General features: G+C 42.2%; 1 protein-coding gene across 1 annotated transcript in view; it reads left to right on the top strand.

Annotated features, from left to right (window-relative positions):
- Window positions 1–17,151, top strand: part of LOC138265878 (uncharacterized) — a 194,768-nt gene that overhangs the window by 132,326 nt on the left and 45,291 nt on the right. The window contains exon 7 of the mRNA XM_069213998.1: window positions 9,651–9,745. Within this exon, the coding sequence (XP_069070099.1) occupies window positions 9,651–9,745 (95 nt within the window). The remainder of the gene's footprint in view (window positions 1–9,650; window positions 9,746–17,151) is intronic.

Genomic DNA, 17,151 nt, shown 5'->3' with positions numbered 1-17,151 from the left:
TGCAGTATTTCACGCAGGCTGCAGTGGCAGTCCTGTGAAAGGGTTTGTCTGAGCTCCTTATGGGCGACAAAAGAAATGCTGCAGCCCATAAGGATCTCCTGGAACCCCAATGCCCTGGGTACCTAGGTACAATATACTAGGGACTTATAAGGGGAGGGTGGGAGGGGGGGTCCAGTGTGCCAACTGAAATTGGTAAATGAAGTCACTAACCTATAGTGAAACATGTTAAAGCAGAGAGAGCATGAACACTGAGGTTCTGATTAGCAGAGCCTCAGTGACAGTTAAGCACTATGCACCCACATTAGGCCATAAACTATGAGCACTGGGGTCCTGACCAGCAGGATCCCAGTGAGACAGACAAAAACATACTGACAGGTAAAAATGGGGGTAACATGCCAAGAAAGATGGTACTTTCCTACACTGAGTTCCTAACTCCTCGTGATCTAGCATTCACAGTTAGCCATCATTGGCATCAAAATTGGGACCAGGGACCAATGACCAATTTCCAAGGCAACTTTTCGCCAGTTCTGCCCCGAACGAGATGCCGCATCATTGGTTCTTATTGTGAGGACCTGATACTAATGATGGCTCATTGTGAAAGTTGGATGTTTCATCAATATTTTGGCTTTCCGAAAAATTACTATCCTTGTTTTTATTTTTTTAAGGGACGCAGCATCACGTTTCGAGACACTCAGTTACTTACTTTGGGGTGGGTAGGATTAGCCTTTCTGCGAGAAAGAAATGGCCGTGCCTGAGCTTTGGCCTAGTTAGGAGCGCCCGTTTTCCTATTTGGCTAATGAAAGCTAGGTGTAAGGAGAGGCACTATTTCACTGAAACATGACAGGCCTGAAGTCAAATGCTTTCGAAGTTTATTAACTCACTTCCATGATTTGTAAAATGCAATCATTTGAGGTTTTTTAAAATTGGATCCGATTATGATTTTAAAAAGTTGAAATTGCTCAGTAAAGGTTATACATCCTGTTTCTTTCAAAGGAATGACATTATTTACTAATAAAGTAACGTTAAATAGTTGCTTTTTACACGTATACACAATTTATGAAACTAAAATAAGGCCATCAATAATTCCGAAAGGAATCGTAACTGAGCAAATAAATCGTTGCCACTCGCGTCATTCCTATTTCATATACTGTATGTTTCAGAACCAAACAATTCTCAACCAAGTAACATTTATAATTTTTGGTTTCTAAACTCTGCATTTGGCGATGCAGGTACAATTTTTGATGGTTTTCATTGGTAGAATATCGGAGGAAAGTGGATTTTGTTGTTTGTTTTGCAGTTTACATCGCCTGGCAATTGTGTTTAAGTTCGTAGAGCCTCCTATCCTCATCTGGAGTTGGACGAGTTCATTCAATAGGCAAATATTTCTTGTAGTTCCCAACTTTGTCCAGGGGGTGTCAGGCATCGACTGTGCTAAACTCTGTCCGATGCAGTGTTCGGCTTTCCGCTCGTCGGCTTATTGCAAACGCAGGCGTAATTGCTGTAGATAGTTCAGTTTAATATTTGTTGAAGTTTCTATGCAACCCAGAAGGTCATTGTCATAAGGACATTTTTTCAGCTTCCAAAAGCCTCAGAACCCTTTCAGACCTTTTGAAAACTACGAGTCCTGTTGTCTCGAGACACCTACTTTGGAGTGTCCCCAGTAATAATCCACGGGAGCGCTGTGAAAAGTGGCACTGGAACCACAGGAGATGTGCTGAGCAGGCTCGGAACGCCCATTGGGCCAAAAGGGCATTCTGTCATGCGGCTCTATGAATGATTTTAATTAATGGCACAGCCCTTCACATCCATCCACTCTTGTTGTTTTATTTTATTGTGGGTGCAGGTTTAGTTGGACTGGGAAGCACGTGGCATTTTCCTTCCACAGAGGCTGCTTTGGTTTTTTTGGGGGTAAACTTTGTAACCTTTAACTGCTTGAATCACGATATTTAAACCTTTAAAGGACAGAACTCTTCATCTCATACCAAAACATTCCAAACGTAGGTCACAATGCACTCACACACATCTAGAATCTGTGGATATCACCTATCTCTCACTCCTCTTTACTTCAAATTCATGCATAGTAGCAGCGACAACTAGAAGTGGACAATCAACTAAAATCTTGGGCCTACAGCCTGGCTCTGGCTCAGTTTGGCCTTTTGGAACCTCAAACCCCAAATAAGCCGAGCTTTCATGTGGCTTCTGCCTGCCTCCCCACCTCTAGCCAGGTTGATTTTAAACCCCGGTCTGTCAGCTTTGGAACTCGGTATGTAGATTAGAGGCTCAGCTCAGCTCAAAGTCCTGTGATTCTAGGCATATTGCTTAATATCCCTGTGCTATAAGCAATGAATGTGATCTTGTGTAATGCAATTGGTGGTCATCTAAAGTGCTCCAATTTGGCCTTTGGATGAAGGCCAGGACGTGGTAAAGCAAAGCCTTGACATAAGAAAAGACAGAGATACCCATTTCCTGGGTAATCTGTACAAAGTGAAATCAGAAAATCTGGATGATTCACGGCTTCACTGCTTAAAATATGTGGTCTTAAGGAAATATTTGATTTCACCAAAGCACTTTTTTCTTCATATCTTCTAATATATACTTTAGTGTAGCGCTATGTGTGATTTATTAATGTCAAAGTTTCATATATCAAAGAAATACTTTTTTGAATTTTGAACAACTTTATCATGTTTTATGTAATATTTGTTGTGTGATTTACATAGAAAATATTTTCAGGGTTCAGCTCGTGCATGAGGTATAAGATCAGAGTCATACCCTTGGCTTGATTGTCCCTGTAAATGTATTGGCCATTTCTTGCACCAACACATGTCAAGAGCTCAACTCTGAACATCAACATAACACATACACCTTTATAAGTCAAATGACAAACACTTAATCAAGAGCACTCTCATAGAGCAGCAAGCGTCAGCATCTCGTAAGGAGTATTAAGCAGTGGTGTAACAAAACTTGAGCCCGACCCCCCCTCCCCAACCCCCACCCACCCACCCTTTGCTGGGCAAAACCAGGTGAAATGTGTCAGGAGAGAATGCTCTCAAATAAATGCCAAACAGTACTTCTGTCTTGTCTGTGTTTAGCTTGAGATAGTCTAGTTTATCTGATTGGTGATTTTGGTCATGCAGGTTGTGAATTGTTTTGCGGAATGCATAGGTTTTTGTTGGGTTCAGTTGTTGTCTGCAAGTGCCGAATGCAGGGCTTATGGCAGTTTTGGAATACATCAAGCAGTAATAGTGTGTTGTAGCTTTTGTCTTTTGGCAAAGAAACCTTGTCCCATGAGGAATGGCTCCGGTGTTTCGAGCAGGACCGCTGGGTAGACCGAGTCACCGTTTGCCTATGTGAATGCTATATATATAATTTGTGTAACTTGACGCACACCTCTGCTGTCTAAAGCAAGACTACTATGATCAGTTTCTCATAGTGCAAACAAATGTGGAAATTGCTGGAATGGGATCTATGGAGAGGGAGTACAGTGTGTCAGCAGCACTATAAGTATTGCATCACTCTGTTGTGCTTTTCTAACTGATGTAGCTTGGTAGCAAAATACTGTCAAACTAAACCATGGGCTGTCAAATGCAGCATAACCCTGAGCATACTAGGTTACCAAGACAAACGCATCACACAAGGAGAAAACACTTTTTGTGCTCATTTTACTCCAGTGTTTCAATGCGTACATCACGCTTTTTCCTGTAAATACTACAGACGTTTAAGAACCACCTTTACAAGAGACTGCAGTCATTCTGTCAGAAGGCAGTCTGATGAAATTAGTAACATATTACATATTTTATAAAGCACAAAATTAACTGTTTTAGTGGTTTGCCCTTGTATGTACTGTATGTCTTAGAAGATAATTGAAAGCTGGTTGTTATAATGTATGTTATTACAAGACACTATTTCTGTTTCTTAAGGAGTGATGTAGTCACATGATAAAGCAGCAGGTTGGTGACTTAACGCATGGATGGAGCTTAATCATGCATTATTTATGAGAACTGCTCATTGTGGGGTGCTAACAGCAACTATGTTATGTTTAAGATAGTGCGGATTCATGGCAGGCCAAGTGACATGCTACAGTATGCCAATTGAGTGGTATTCAGTTTATTTCGGGAGCAATGAACAATTAATCTGAAATCAAACCTGTCACTTGCCAGTCGGACACCACAGATAGGTGTGTTAGTCCACTAAACTCAATTTCTTGAGATGTGCATGAGTGCAACCTTTAACAAAGATATGTTGCAACATTCTGATGAGCAGACAGTAAATATATCTTTGGCTAACAATCTGGCAAGAGCGTCCTTCCAGACATGCAATAATCAATACTTAATGAGCATGCTATCCTTCTAGTAAGAACTTGTCTGAGAATTTGCAAAAAGGGCCAACATTTTGAAATAACTTTACGAAAACTTGTTTAGGGTGCTTTGAAATCTGTTCAAACTGCTTGTTACTTCATTTCTCTCAACCTCCCCTTTTAAAGCTCTGTGTAAGTGGTCTGTAAACTGTCAAATCCACAAAATCATGTTTCTTCTAAGAGTATTGGGTTTGTCTAATATGTTTAAAATACACAGTTTGTCACTATTTTGCTGTATTGGTTCTGAGGATAAGTCAGTTCCCAATTGTTTGAAGTATTATCTCTACCTCTATTGCTCAGTGTACTACCCCCTCTGGTCTCTCCCATAAATTCTGAGCTAGTTTTGTCATTACTCTGGAGCACCCCCTCTTATCACGGAAGTAGATTCAGGAAAACAGACTTAGTGCTGCATGTAAATCTGTTATAAATCTAGATCGTAGGAAGTTAATTGTCAAGCATAACACAATGTGAAAACGTTTGCTAACAAATTACACTTGCTATGACTGATGTCTGTGAGGTTCTGAATGAATTGGAGCATTTTGAGACTTGATGTCAAAGACACTGTGGCAAATGGGTGGGCAAAAGGAGAATTTAATTTCAAAGATTTCTTAAAGTACTCAGACGTGTTAAAAAAACTGCATTGTCTTTTATAAAGTTACAAATATTTTTAGGAATAAAACTCACTGGAGAGGGAAATTAGACATGCAACTCCTTAATATTGATGTGAGAGGAAAAAAAAAAATTCTTCGGAAGGTCAGAATGAACAAGTGAACACAAGTGTAATTTTTTTGATAACTACCAAGTTAGAAGCCCTGCTTTGTATTGATCTTTCTTAGGCATTGTCTTTTTCAGTGGATCCAACACAATTAAAGATCAATAAATCTGTGTGTTCACATTCAACTTTATGACCGTATCATGGGTCGAACCCATTATTAATGATATAGATTATATGTTAAGTATCCTATATTATGTTACTTTATTATATGTTGCTACACTTTCCCTTGTGCTTTTAGAATTCTCTCTATTTGATGTCCTTGGATATGTACAACATGCATAACCTCACTTAACTACCTGTTACTCATCTCCTGGGTTACAGAACCTTTCTGGCCAAACACATTAAAAGTTGGACATTCCTAATGCTCAGCTATGCAAATGGTGTAGGTAACAAAGTATCTTTCCCCGCACTTTTAGGTGCTGCAAAAAAATAACAGATTGCTTTCCTTTAATCTGATGTTTAGCTATAGAATATTTTGATCATTCATTTTCAAATTAGATTCTTTGACAGGAAGCATAATCACAAATGTTAGGTGACCAATCATTTTGAATTGCATCCCAAAATGTTGACAGAACTAGCACTTTAGTGTACATTTCACATTTAGAAGTACTATCACTCTGCAAGCAAAGGACTCATTACAGTCTTTACTCTGCAGTTGACAAATCTTAATTTTAGCAAGGCCACCTCAGACCTTTATCTATCTGAGGTCAGTACATTGAGTGCTATTACATTTGGTAAGTAAAATCCATCAGGTTGTGGCCTGTTAGCTTTTGGTGGGTACCACAGCTAGCAGTGCTCAATAAAAACTGAGGTCTGGAGGTCCTTATTTGTGAGCTTTGTGGAATAGCAAGCAGTGCCCGATAAGGTTGGTCCCTGTCTGGTGGCTCATTAAGCTAAATCTGGAGAACTGGAATGGTGTCTGAGTAATTACCAATGGCTGAGAATAATTCAGGCTTTAATTCACCACTTTTTTTGTTTTTTTACAATATCTTGTAGTGCATTGTACCATTGCATAGCACCAATGTGGGCAGTGTGGTTAGAGTGCCAGTAAATACAGTAAATTGAATTAAGTGCTTACAATATCTTTATTAGTTCACTACCACTCTGAGTTGACTGGCTACTGTTAGTGCTGATTTCACATATTCAAGAGCCATTTAGCCAGAGACTATTCTCTCTGTGGAGAAGAATTCCTCATCATGTTGAACTCATGTTATGAGTAAATGTCATTGAAAAGGCCCATCAAGGGGAAAATAACACATGGGTCACTACACTTCCAGAAATGGTTTGACACTTCCTACAAACCTATTCTTTAAAAAATATTGTGTTTAAGCTCCCTATCACTTTAGTGAAATGGCACCAAGGTGCAGCATCTCCACTTTAAAAATTGTTCCAGCACCACTGGACAGACAACTCTGAAATCTGTTTTCTGGGAAACTTTAGAGTACTTTCATGTATGGCAGCCTATGAGCAGATAAAAATAACATATTACAATCCATGCTGTAAAGTCTAGATTCAGCCTGCTACTCTGGTTCACCCTGGGTGTCTCCTCTTGTGGTTCCCAATAGTGCCAGCAGCATCCAAATATCCCATGATGGTGAGAAAGAAGTCCTACCATTGGCCCCATATTTTAGTGTTTTGGGGGGCATCTTCTTGCACAGTGAGTCGGTTCCTCAAACAAGTAACATTGAGTCATTCGTCTCACCTAATTCCCCATTTGTGGTGGAGTAGCCTAATGCCAGTGCCTGGTGGTGGCACTTTTAGCTGAGGCATCCCATCCCATCCTAGTCAAAGACCATGCCGTTCTTGCGTAGCTCAGTCACTCTTACGCAAAGGAGTGCCGTAGTAGGGAAGAGATCACTTGGCTGTCCCAAAACTTACATTTAGGTTTGGGCAATAGTTCACCAAAATCCTGAAAAACCAGGCATTCCCAGACTGTTAGAAGACCCCAGTCTGAATGCTACTGGTAAGACACCTGGGGGATGAGCCTTGCATTATCTTCCACAGATGCTTGGGCATGTAATCTACCTTATGTAGATATTTTATCTTGATTCATTATAAATTACCAAATAGTAAAATGTTCCTTCGTTATCTCGACCTCTCTTCTCTTCACTTCTCTTCCAGTGCACCTCAGTCTTCCTTATATTGGAATAGAAGATCTACAGATAGGTCAGGTGCCCTACATACTTGTGAGCGGTGTATCTGAGGACTCCCAATCGCCCCAGTAGTCTAAAGTCAAGTGGACTGCTGAATTTTGGGAGATAACAATTCAGAATGTTGCAACTCCAAGGTATGGCAAAGGTGGTGACACTTGAAAAATTAAGACTTCTGCACGCCCTAGTACACACCAGTTTTAGGCTGATATGTGGTCCCTGATCCATACAATCATCTGCTACTATTGAGTTGGAGGAAAGCAAGACAGCACCACACAGTGCTCTAGCTTTGGGTATTGTGACTTGTCTGGCTGTGCTGGCATAGGTGATACTATATTGTGGACTTAAAGTTGGTCACTCAATACCAATTATTATTGAACAGAACACTGGCATATTCTTTCCTCAGCTGATGGTCAAGTGTTGTTATACTGTTGCATTTGTAGTATGAGCACTTTATCACTGCATGACCAGCTGAAAGGAAAGCAGATCAAGAGCCATGATAAGCATCTCCACAGTCGACCTACAGTGTTTAGTAAACTGTGCCAACCCGAGATGCAGGCCAAGGACAAAGAGGGGACATATATTGCTCAGCTAGGACTCTTAACGCTTATGCACTTTAGTATGTTTTTCTTCATTAGTACACATGACTGGTAAGATAGGCTTTGGACTCCAGGTTTTTGACAGCGTTGGTTTGTTATGTGGCTTCACTCTGTGTTTGTGGGTGGCATCATGGAATGGTTTAAGAAAGTCTACTTTAGAATATGAAGGTACCCAGAGTCAGGTGTATTCTACTGCTACCAGGGAGCAGCATGTACAGAGAGACAAAATAAGTGGAAGCTTAAATCATGGCCTTGAAAGCTGAGAACACTATTACAGGATTTTATGAAAAGGGTATTGAGAAAACACGAAGAGGTATAATTCAACTGTGCATTGATTTAGGACAAGACTCCGCCCACTTGCTGACTGTGGAAAGTCAGGAACTGGATATGCTAGCCGGCTTCTGAGCGATATACTGGTTATTAAAGGCCCTGGACCCAAGTTGTAGGGCTGGGCGTCAGTCGAGGGCCTGTAATGTGGACCGGGTCCTTAGACTGTATAGCCTGAGGCAAAGGGGCTGTAACCTCGCAGTCCTAGGCATTAAATCCTTTCACATACTATCTCTGTGGTCTGGGGGTTGTACAAATGTTTAAAAAAATCTTCAGTAGAATTCCACGATAAAAAGGTATTATCTTAATAAATAATAACTTTAGTCTGCAGTTTTTTCTGCTCCCTGTTTACTACCACGGCATTCGGTGTTGGTCTGCAGGTCTGAAGACCTTTTGGACCAGCAACGACAGACCGGTAGGTTTGTTGGAACTAACGTGACGCTTCATCGAGCCGTGGTCTGTGAGGTACGACATAAATCTTATTTGAAATGTTCTCCTCTGCCCCACCAAACACTTGTAATGCATCAGGTTGTCATCGGTGTTTACCGGCTAGATGGCAATGTAACAGACGCCGTTCTCTCTTCGCCCTTGGAGGAACAGAAACAACTCCTGAACAGACGCCGCTTTCTAATTTGGGCTGCATCTTATTTGTATGCGTAGTTTAAAGAGCTCAACATATTTGGGAAGAAGACAAAAATCCAAGCACCAGTTTGGATAATGGCTAAAACTCCCGATGGCGTCCTTTAAAACAATTTTCTTGGCACACCCATAATTAGTGGAGACCTGTTTTCCAGTGTTGCAAAGATGTGTCCTAACTCCCTGTAATGCACTATTTCTGGTAATATGAGAATTTTTTATTACAACCACAGTCTCCCAAAATTACAGAATTTCGAATTTTACCCGTGTCGGTTTTTCTATGTGAGGTATTTTCCCGCAGAGAAAAGTTACACGAGATACCGGTGAAATATATTTTCGATAAAGTGTGTAATTTTGCAAAAATGACATGGGGTTTGCAGAAAAAGGCCCCTAATTTTGCACACCCTCTGAATATTTCTTTCTGTTTTCTTACCGCGGAAACCATCTCTCCAGGCCCCGGACTTCGCTGTTCCAACGGGGTATATCTGCTGCTAGTGTGTTCTCCCATTTTGATGCTTTTGAATGGTGCTCTCTCAACTGTTTCCTGATCTCATATACTCTGTGTACTTTTTATTTCCTTTTTCTCTCCACCCGCGCCCCTCCCGCCACCCGTGCCATCTGCTGCTGCTTCTCTGCGCCTGTGGTGCCCACGCTACCCTGCTGTGCCGTGCGCGGAGACTGGCAGTTTGAGAGCAGGCAGCAGGGATGGCTCCAGAACTGACTGGTGCTGAGCTTCATTGGAGGTCCTGTCATGTGGTCCTCATTTCCTCACTTTACCTACCCCTTTTTCTTTTTTTTTTCTTTTGCAGGCCGATGTTTTCTCTCCTAAGGAACGCGACTACAAAGCGAGGTCCTCCAGTTTCCCAAGCGTCGACAGATATGTCTGGAGTGGAAGAGGAGCATGGTACTGTAGAGGGATATGTTGCATGGCGGGGAAGAAGGGAGACCTTCTGTTGGGGACATGATGCCTTGGGCTGAGGCTTTCCCAGGTTGACGTTGGGGAATCAATGAGTGGAGTGGGCGAGGGGTGCTGAGCTGATAGTTATTTCCCTTCCACACTCCATAATATTACCGTCTCTTTCCCTACCAAGTCAGGTAGCCAAATATATCCATATTGAGAAGTCGGTGTTAAACAGGGTCTAAGTGGGTGCCAATTCAGAAACGGGTTAACTGTGAACCTGCGCAATTCTTACACCTATAAGCAAAGGCCATTTTTAGGCCTTGCCTGTGTGAGCGTGCGGTCTCGCTTGCGGGACTCTTGTCTGTAATGAACAGTAATTGCTTACCATTTGTTTGCAGCATTTTAAGTCTTTTTTTGCGTCTTTTTCTTTTGGTGGCGCATGGACCAAGCATAAAGAAATTTAAGTTTAATTAGTGTCCCTTAGCTAGCCGTCTGGTTCAGGTAGTGGTTATTTAAAAATATACATATAAAAATACTGATGTAGTCAATAGTGGCTATGTCATAACGCTCCTTTTTTAACCTTAGGCCACTCACATCCTGTTGATTCTCCCCCACCTGCCTCCATCATCTTTTTTTTCAACCATCTTGTTTCCTCTACCCCCTCCCGTTTGTGTTTCTTCTTCCCTCCCCCACACTGTCGGAAGTAAAACAACAACAAAAAAGCTGTGAAGGGGCCAGTGCTGGCCCTCCATGGCACCTTTTTAAAACTTCCGATTAACCCCGTTATCCATACCTCCCCAATTGCCAGAGCCAATAGCTCTCCATAGGAGAGTTATACTGGTTTTGCCAATGTTTCTTTGAAATGGATACTGTGCCGTTTGTGATAACTAAAGGAAAAGAGAGTCAGTAAAAACAAGCATTGGCAAAGCCAAAAGATTTTGCCTTGGTAAGTGTGTTTTTTTTTCATACCTAAAATATGCCAAATAAAACCAATTCGGGGAAAAAAACTTAAAGGAGTGGCCCAACAGCACAGGCACACCAGGTAGGGCACTGTAAAGCAGTTCTTTTCAGTTTTTTCGGGCAGCTGTGCACTTGTGACAAGGCAAAATGGTGCCACTCACCAAGCAAAATACCCAATGGATGAAGTGGTCTAACCCACGGCCACCTGGTGTATGCTATGGTGGACAGAAGCACATTTCAGTGAGACTTGAGAGGATAAAAACTGCTCACTGAAAGCCCCCATATCTGTGTATGAGATTATATATCCCACACAAAGATGGCAGAATGCTGGCAGGCTCCATATCACTGTGGTGCACAGATACACAACCGCAACAAGTACTAGTCATTTACAGCGCAACACTCACCTCTTAAATCAGGGATGGACAGCACTCCAGAAGCGCTTTCAAATATTTGTTCATTCCATTGAGAAGCCACACAGATGGTTGTCAATGTGTTTTGGCTCTCTCACGAACCTTGATCACGACAACAGCGCCATTTTGAAATGCCACCAGCAATCATAGACCCATACAATAGACTGTCAACTCTCACTTAAACCATATACACACAGTTAAAATTCATTAATATATTTCAATTATGCTAATTTAAGAAATGGGATACTTAGTCGCAAAGCGGCATGTTCATTTTTAAATATCAGACAGAAAGCAGTACTTCACTAAGTACAAAGATACTGCAAATTACAGCCCCAACAGGCACTCTATGAAAAATATATAACCCAGTATCAGAACAACCAAAAATAAAGACTATCTGGTGAATAGACATGTTTCATAGTGGAGGCAGCAGAAACACTTCAATACTGCATGATTGATAGTATCCCCGATAATGTGGTTTGGGGGGAGGTAGAGAGAGAAACACCTGCTAAGATTGGAATTGCATTATATTCTTTGGTGGGATTGTAAGGAGCTAAAGGGTTTGCATTGTGAGGAAGAACTAAACACACATTTGTGACTGTTATAGGTCATTTCACAGCCAGTTCTGGTTTAACCAGTATATATATATTTGATATGCTTTGTGTTGGGAAGTTTTTTTAGTCATATATTGTTTGATATTGATGATTCAGCTGTGGCAGAAAGGAGGTTGTACTTTGATATAATGCTCATTTATTGCAATTTATTGCTTCAGCTTGAATGCAATTTTATTACATGAATACTGTATGTATTGAATATGAGCAGTTGATGAATTGGAATGCAGGTTATTGTGCCATATGTTTCTCACAGATTGCCCACTGTGGGCTGTAAATCACCAGTATCTTTTGCAAAAAAATAACATGGCGCGTTTGCAACAATCTCTATGCACCACATTTTTGCAATTAGCATCATTTTCAAAATAACAAATTGTAATTGTGAGTATATGTTTTTGGTGAGGGCAGACTTAGTCTGTTGTCGGTGTCTATAATTGGTGGTGGTATATACAGGCATTTCAAAAAGGTACTTGTGAGTAACTTGCGGCCTAAGGTAACTATAACTCACGCCCCCACACCATGCACAGTTTTTTTTTTTTTTTTTTTCCAATAATTTTGCTGCTAACGTTTCATTGATATTTTAATTGACATTATAAAAGTATTATAATATCAGGGGTAATTAACAGTACATGGCAACTATAACACCCCTGTAACCTTTGTTTATTTTCAGTGAATTTCTAAGGTTGTTGTTTTTTTAATTTTTTTATTATATTTCCCAACTGTAACATCGCTATAATATTTGGTGTTTTTTTCTCAGTGAATTTTTGTGTTGTTTTTTTAACGTAAAGTAATTTTCATTATTATATGTTAATCCAACCACCACTGCGCACAGCCTTTAACCATTTGTGGCGGGGCTTGGCTGCAGGGCCTGGCTTGCACCCAGTCCCTATGGATAACCTCCATAACCACCCAACCTCATGTTGCACAAGGCCATAGGCCCTGCGGTCAACACCTGCTGTACATGGCCAGTCTTACTGGGTGTGAGGATTGGTGTGTGAGCGTCTGTGTGAGTGTCTGATTGTTCGCCAGTAGATTAAAGATGCATTCACCTCCACAAAGGATTTCAGATAATATTTCAATATGGAATCGCAGAGTAAACACACTTCGTTTGCTTTCGCCAAGCCCAGGAGTTAGGATCACTTGTCCTTTCCAGAAGTGAAGCTTCAACTGGGGTACCTGCTATGTTTATTTGTAAGTGCTTCCTGTTGAGGTTTAATTTCTGTGAAATGAGCATCATGGCCAGAACAGAAGCTCACCTGCTTATTTATCCAATAAGAATCTACAGTTTGCACAAAATATCTATCCAACTGGAGCACTTTCTACTGGGTAGTTAGTAAGTGCTTCCTTGTTGGTTGAATGTCTGGGGGAGGTGGGTGGGCTGGCTGCACGGCCCCTCTCCCCGGTCTGATTTAGGCCCCAGGGACCCTATCCCACAGGGCCGTCCTTAATGGGTTTTTTTGTGTCATTTATTTTTGTGTTATTTTTTTTTTATGGAGGCACGTGTTAATCCTCCCCTGGCCAATTTCGGCCCCAGGGCCTGGCCATATAATAATTTTGGGGGGGAGTAAATGGGGCCACACTGTACCCACTCCCTGGCCAATCAATGCCCGGGGGTTCCCCATCCCTAGGGCCTGGACTTTTAATAATGAATTTTTCATTTTGTTATTTTTTTTTATTTTTATTTTTTACTGGTTGGGCGATGGGGGTTGTGTGGCCCGGCCATCTGTCCTTGGTTCCCCGCAAGGGACCCAGTATGCAATGGGACAGCGGGGGGAGCCTGAAGGCCCCCGCGGTCCCAGCTGGCTCCCCGCCTCCTGCAGGAGTCAACATTGCTTTTGCAAAGAGCAGCTCCGTGTCTGCAAAAGCAGTTGTTTCCTTGGTTTCCCTGCCTGCATCTCTGCAGGTAGGGAAACAGAAAAAAACCTCTGCTTCCAGCGGGCAAGAGCTGTTTGAGAGCTCTCACCCGTTGGAAGCAGAGTGTTTTGCTCTGACTTGGCAGGAGCAGTCAAAGCTCCTTCTAAGTCAAAGCACACAGCTTTGTCCCGGTGGTGGGCACCCCAGGACATACCAGTTGCTTGCTTGGGGTGGTGGTCCCCAAAGCCATCTATGGCTCCTCAAAGTGGGGGCCGTGCGGCACCCCTTGAAAGTTGTATTTGCCCTGGGGAGATTGTGCGGGACCTCCTTCATTATTTCAATTCACCCCGGGTAGGTGGTGGTCCCAGTGGGAGGGAGTGGCATGCCCTCCCCTTATTTTAATGCAGTTGTCCCAGAGAGGTTGTTTTACCCGGGGGCTGTAGGGTGGGGGCATCCCCCCTCCCCTGCATGTAATTCAGTATTTACCCTGTGGAGGGGGGTAGTCCCCTGGGCTGCAGGGGAGGGGGGGGGGGGGGGAAACGTGTGGCTTCCCTGCATGTGATGAAATGTTTGATGGTGGTCGCTGGGGCTGCGGGGAGTGGACCACGCTGGCTCCCTTGCGTTAATTTCACATTTAGCCCCTGGGAGGTGCCAGTCTCTGGGGCTGTGGGGGAGGTTGTATGGGCCTTCTCCATTTGAAAATCATGTTTTGCTCCTGGGAGGTGGTGGTCCCTGGGTTGCGGGGGACCATGTGGCCCCTTCTTATATATAATTAATTGCCAATGGAAGGTGGTGATCCCCAGGGCTGGGGGTCCACAACAGACCCCCTTAATCATTTTTCTTTCCACCCCAAGGAGATGGTGGTCCTTGGGGTGTAAGGGGGAGGGGGAACGGGGCAGTAGCACACGACTCCCACCCTTCCGCAGATTTCTCTGGCATCGCCCTGGGGAGGTGGTGGTCCCCGGGGCTAATATAAGCCCTACCAGGGGCCCTGTACACTTCTTCCTCTTTCAATCCCCAATGCTCCTGGGACCTAGCCGGAGGGTGGTGGGGGGGGAAGGGTATTTTTTTTAGCCCTGGTGAGTTCCGTAAGGGACCCCTAGACCACAGCTAGGGGCTCAGGGTGAACCACCCTGGCCTTTTATGTGTAAATTGTTTGATCTTTAATATCTCCAAAACTACTGAACGAATGTACACCAAATTACAAAATGCACAGTTTGCACAGCAAGCTCTTCCTTACTGCCAAGTTTGGTGTAGTTCCGTTCAGCAGTTTGGGCTGTATGTGTGTCTAAAGACCCTATGGATACATTGATGGGGAAAACGTGTTTTGCGCACCCCCTCCTTTTTTCTCGGCCCCTGCTCGATGGATCAGCCTGAAACTTTTAGGCAGCAGCTGAACTAACCAAAGTAAACGTTTTGAAAACTTTGTGAAGGTACATCAAGCAGTGCCCATGTTATTGCCAGAACAAAAAAATCACTCTTCTTATGCAAACTAGGGTAAAGGGGTTCTCTTTGATATGAAATTTCCAAAGGCGAAGATGAGGACCTTGAACTGGATCCTATTGTTGATTGGAAGCCAATAAAACTGACTGGATATTGAAACCCAAGGAGGAATTTGAAGGATCAAGCGGGCTGCTGCATTTTGAATGGTTTGAAAATGCTGGATCAGAAAACTTAGAAGGCGGAGGGACAAACTGTTAGAGTAGTCTAGTTTGGAAGTAATCAAAGCATGCACACTAGTTTTGTTGATGCTCCAAAGGAGTAAGCTAAAGCATATGTCGCAAGGATCTCAAAATCAAAAAACAGGAGATGGACAATGCTTTAATTCGTGAATCGAAGCTGTGTCCAGCGTTGAATTTGAACCCAAGATTCTTTGCTACTAGGGAGTGACAAGGTGGAGTTCCCATCTCTGATGGCCACTGGAGGCAGGGATAGGAATGAGATTTAGTACCAAAAAAAAAAAAAAAACGTTTTTGTCCGAGTTCAGTTTAAAAAAACCAAACTGGTATTCCTCCGGTCCATAACCTATTTAAGACATAACTTAAAAGAACTCAATGAGGAGGGGTCATTTTTATGAAAGGCCGTGAAAAGTTGGTTATGATCCGCATAAGAGACTAGTTTCACTCTCAACAGCTAAACAACACTGGGCAAAAGTGATGTGTGTGTGTGTATATATAATATATATTTTCACTGAAAAAAACAAAGGTTATAGCGATATGTTAGCTTCCTAATTTACTCTTTTTTTTTTTTTTTTTTTTTTTTTTTTAAGACTTAACCCCTGTGGGGTTGTGGTTCCCGGATTACGGGGGGCTCATATACTTAACTGGAAGCCCTCGGGAGGTGGCTGTCCCAGAGAGCTGTGGGTGGACCGCTCTCACTGGGAGGGGGGGGGGTAGGGGGGAGCCTATTTAAAAAAAAAAAAAAAAAAAAATGTAAAAAAAAAAACCTGCAAACTGTTTTTTTTTTTTTTCTTTTTTTTTTTTTCCCATGAGTATTGCAAACTTGCGGCAAAAAAATAATGTAAAGTTTTTTTTGTTTTTTTTGTTTTATTTTTGCCATGAGTATTGCAAACTTGCGGCAAAAAAATAATGTAAAGTTTTTTTGTTTTTTTGTTTTATTTTTGCCATGAGTATTGCAAACTTGCGGCAAAATAATAATGTACATTTTTTTTTTTTTATTATCTGGAGGTGTCCCACTGGGATGACCCCCACCAGTGCTAAGGGGTCATGGTGGCTCTACCCTGGCCCCTTTTATTTTATTTTTTACTGTTTTTCTGGGACTCGGCTGAAGCACAATTCCAAGATGGTTGCCACACTTCCTGGTTTGAAGTAACAGCCAATCAGAGCTGTGCATTTTTCTGCATGAGCTTGTCTTTGTTCGTGAATACTTCGCAGCTAGAGATATACAAATCTGAATTTCTTAGTTAGCATGGAGGAGTCTCATTCGTTATCGGAATTAACCAGACAAATACCACCACCACCACCACCACCACCACCACCACCACATTTTTCAATGGTTGTTTAACTTTATTTTTCTATAATTAAACTATGAAGCCACATTTGCAACACTACGGTTGGATAAGTGTCTAATATGATGTATCAAACCCCATTGTAATTTGGATCGCTTGTTGTTTGACATTTGTAAATATTTTTCTTTGAGAGAGCTGCCACGCATTGTTTTTTCTGATGTTCTAAGACTGGTCTGATTAAGCATAGTAGACTGAAGGACATCGGTCAGAAGAAAGACATTAACTTTATGCCAAGGTCTAGACATTGTTTTAGTCATACAAGGCACAACAGAGGAAATAGGTGTTTAAAATTGCAACCGGAATTAGGAAGTGATCCGATCATGTGAGATTAACCACAGGTTGTACCTTGACCAGAAGAGGACTAGCCAGGATAAGGGTGAATATGGCCAGCTGAGTGGGTACTTTAACCAGTTGCTCAAGGTTAAAACCTTCTAATGCACTCACAAATTGTTGTGCCAGTTTATTATCAGGCTCATCCACATGGAGATTGAAATCTCCTAAAACTACAAAGCATGTAATGGTTAAAGCTGACCCAGAGTATCAGTCAAA

Source organism: Pleurodeles waltl, chromosome 11, assembly GCF_031143425.1.
Source record: "Pleurodeles waltl isolate 20211129_DDA chromosome 11, aPleWal1.hap1.20221129, whole genome shotgun sequence".
Lineage (NCBI taxonomy): Eukaryota > Metazoa > Chordata > Amphibia > Caudata > Salamandridae > Pleurodeles > Pleurodeles waltl.
The sequence above is the reverse complement of the archived record's forward strand: the minus strand, read 5'-3'. Positions and strand labels throughout refer to the sequence as shown.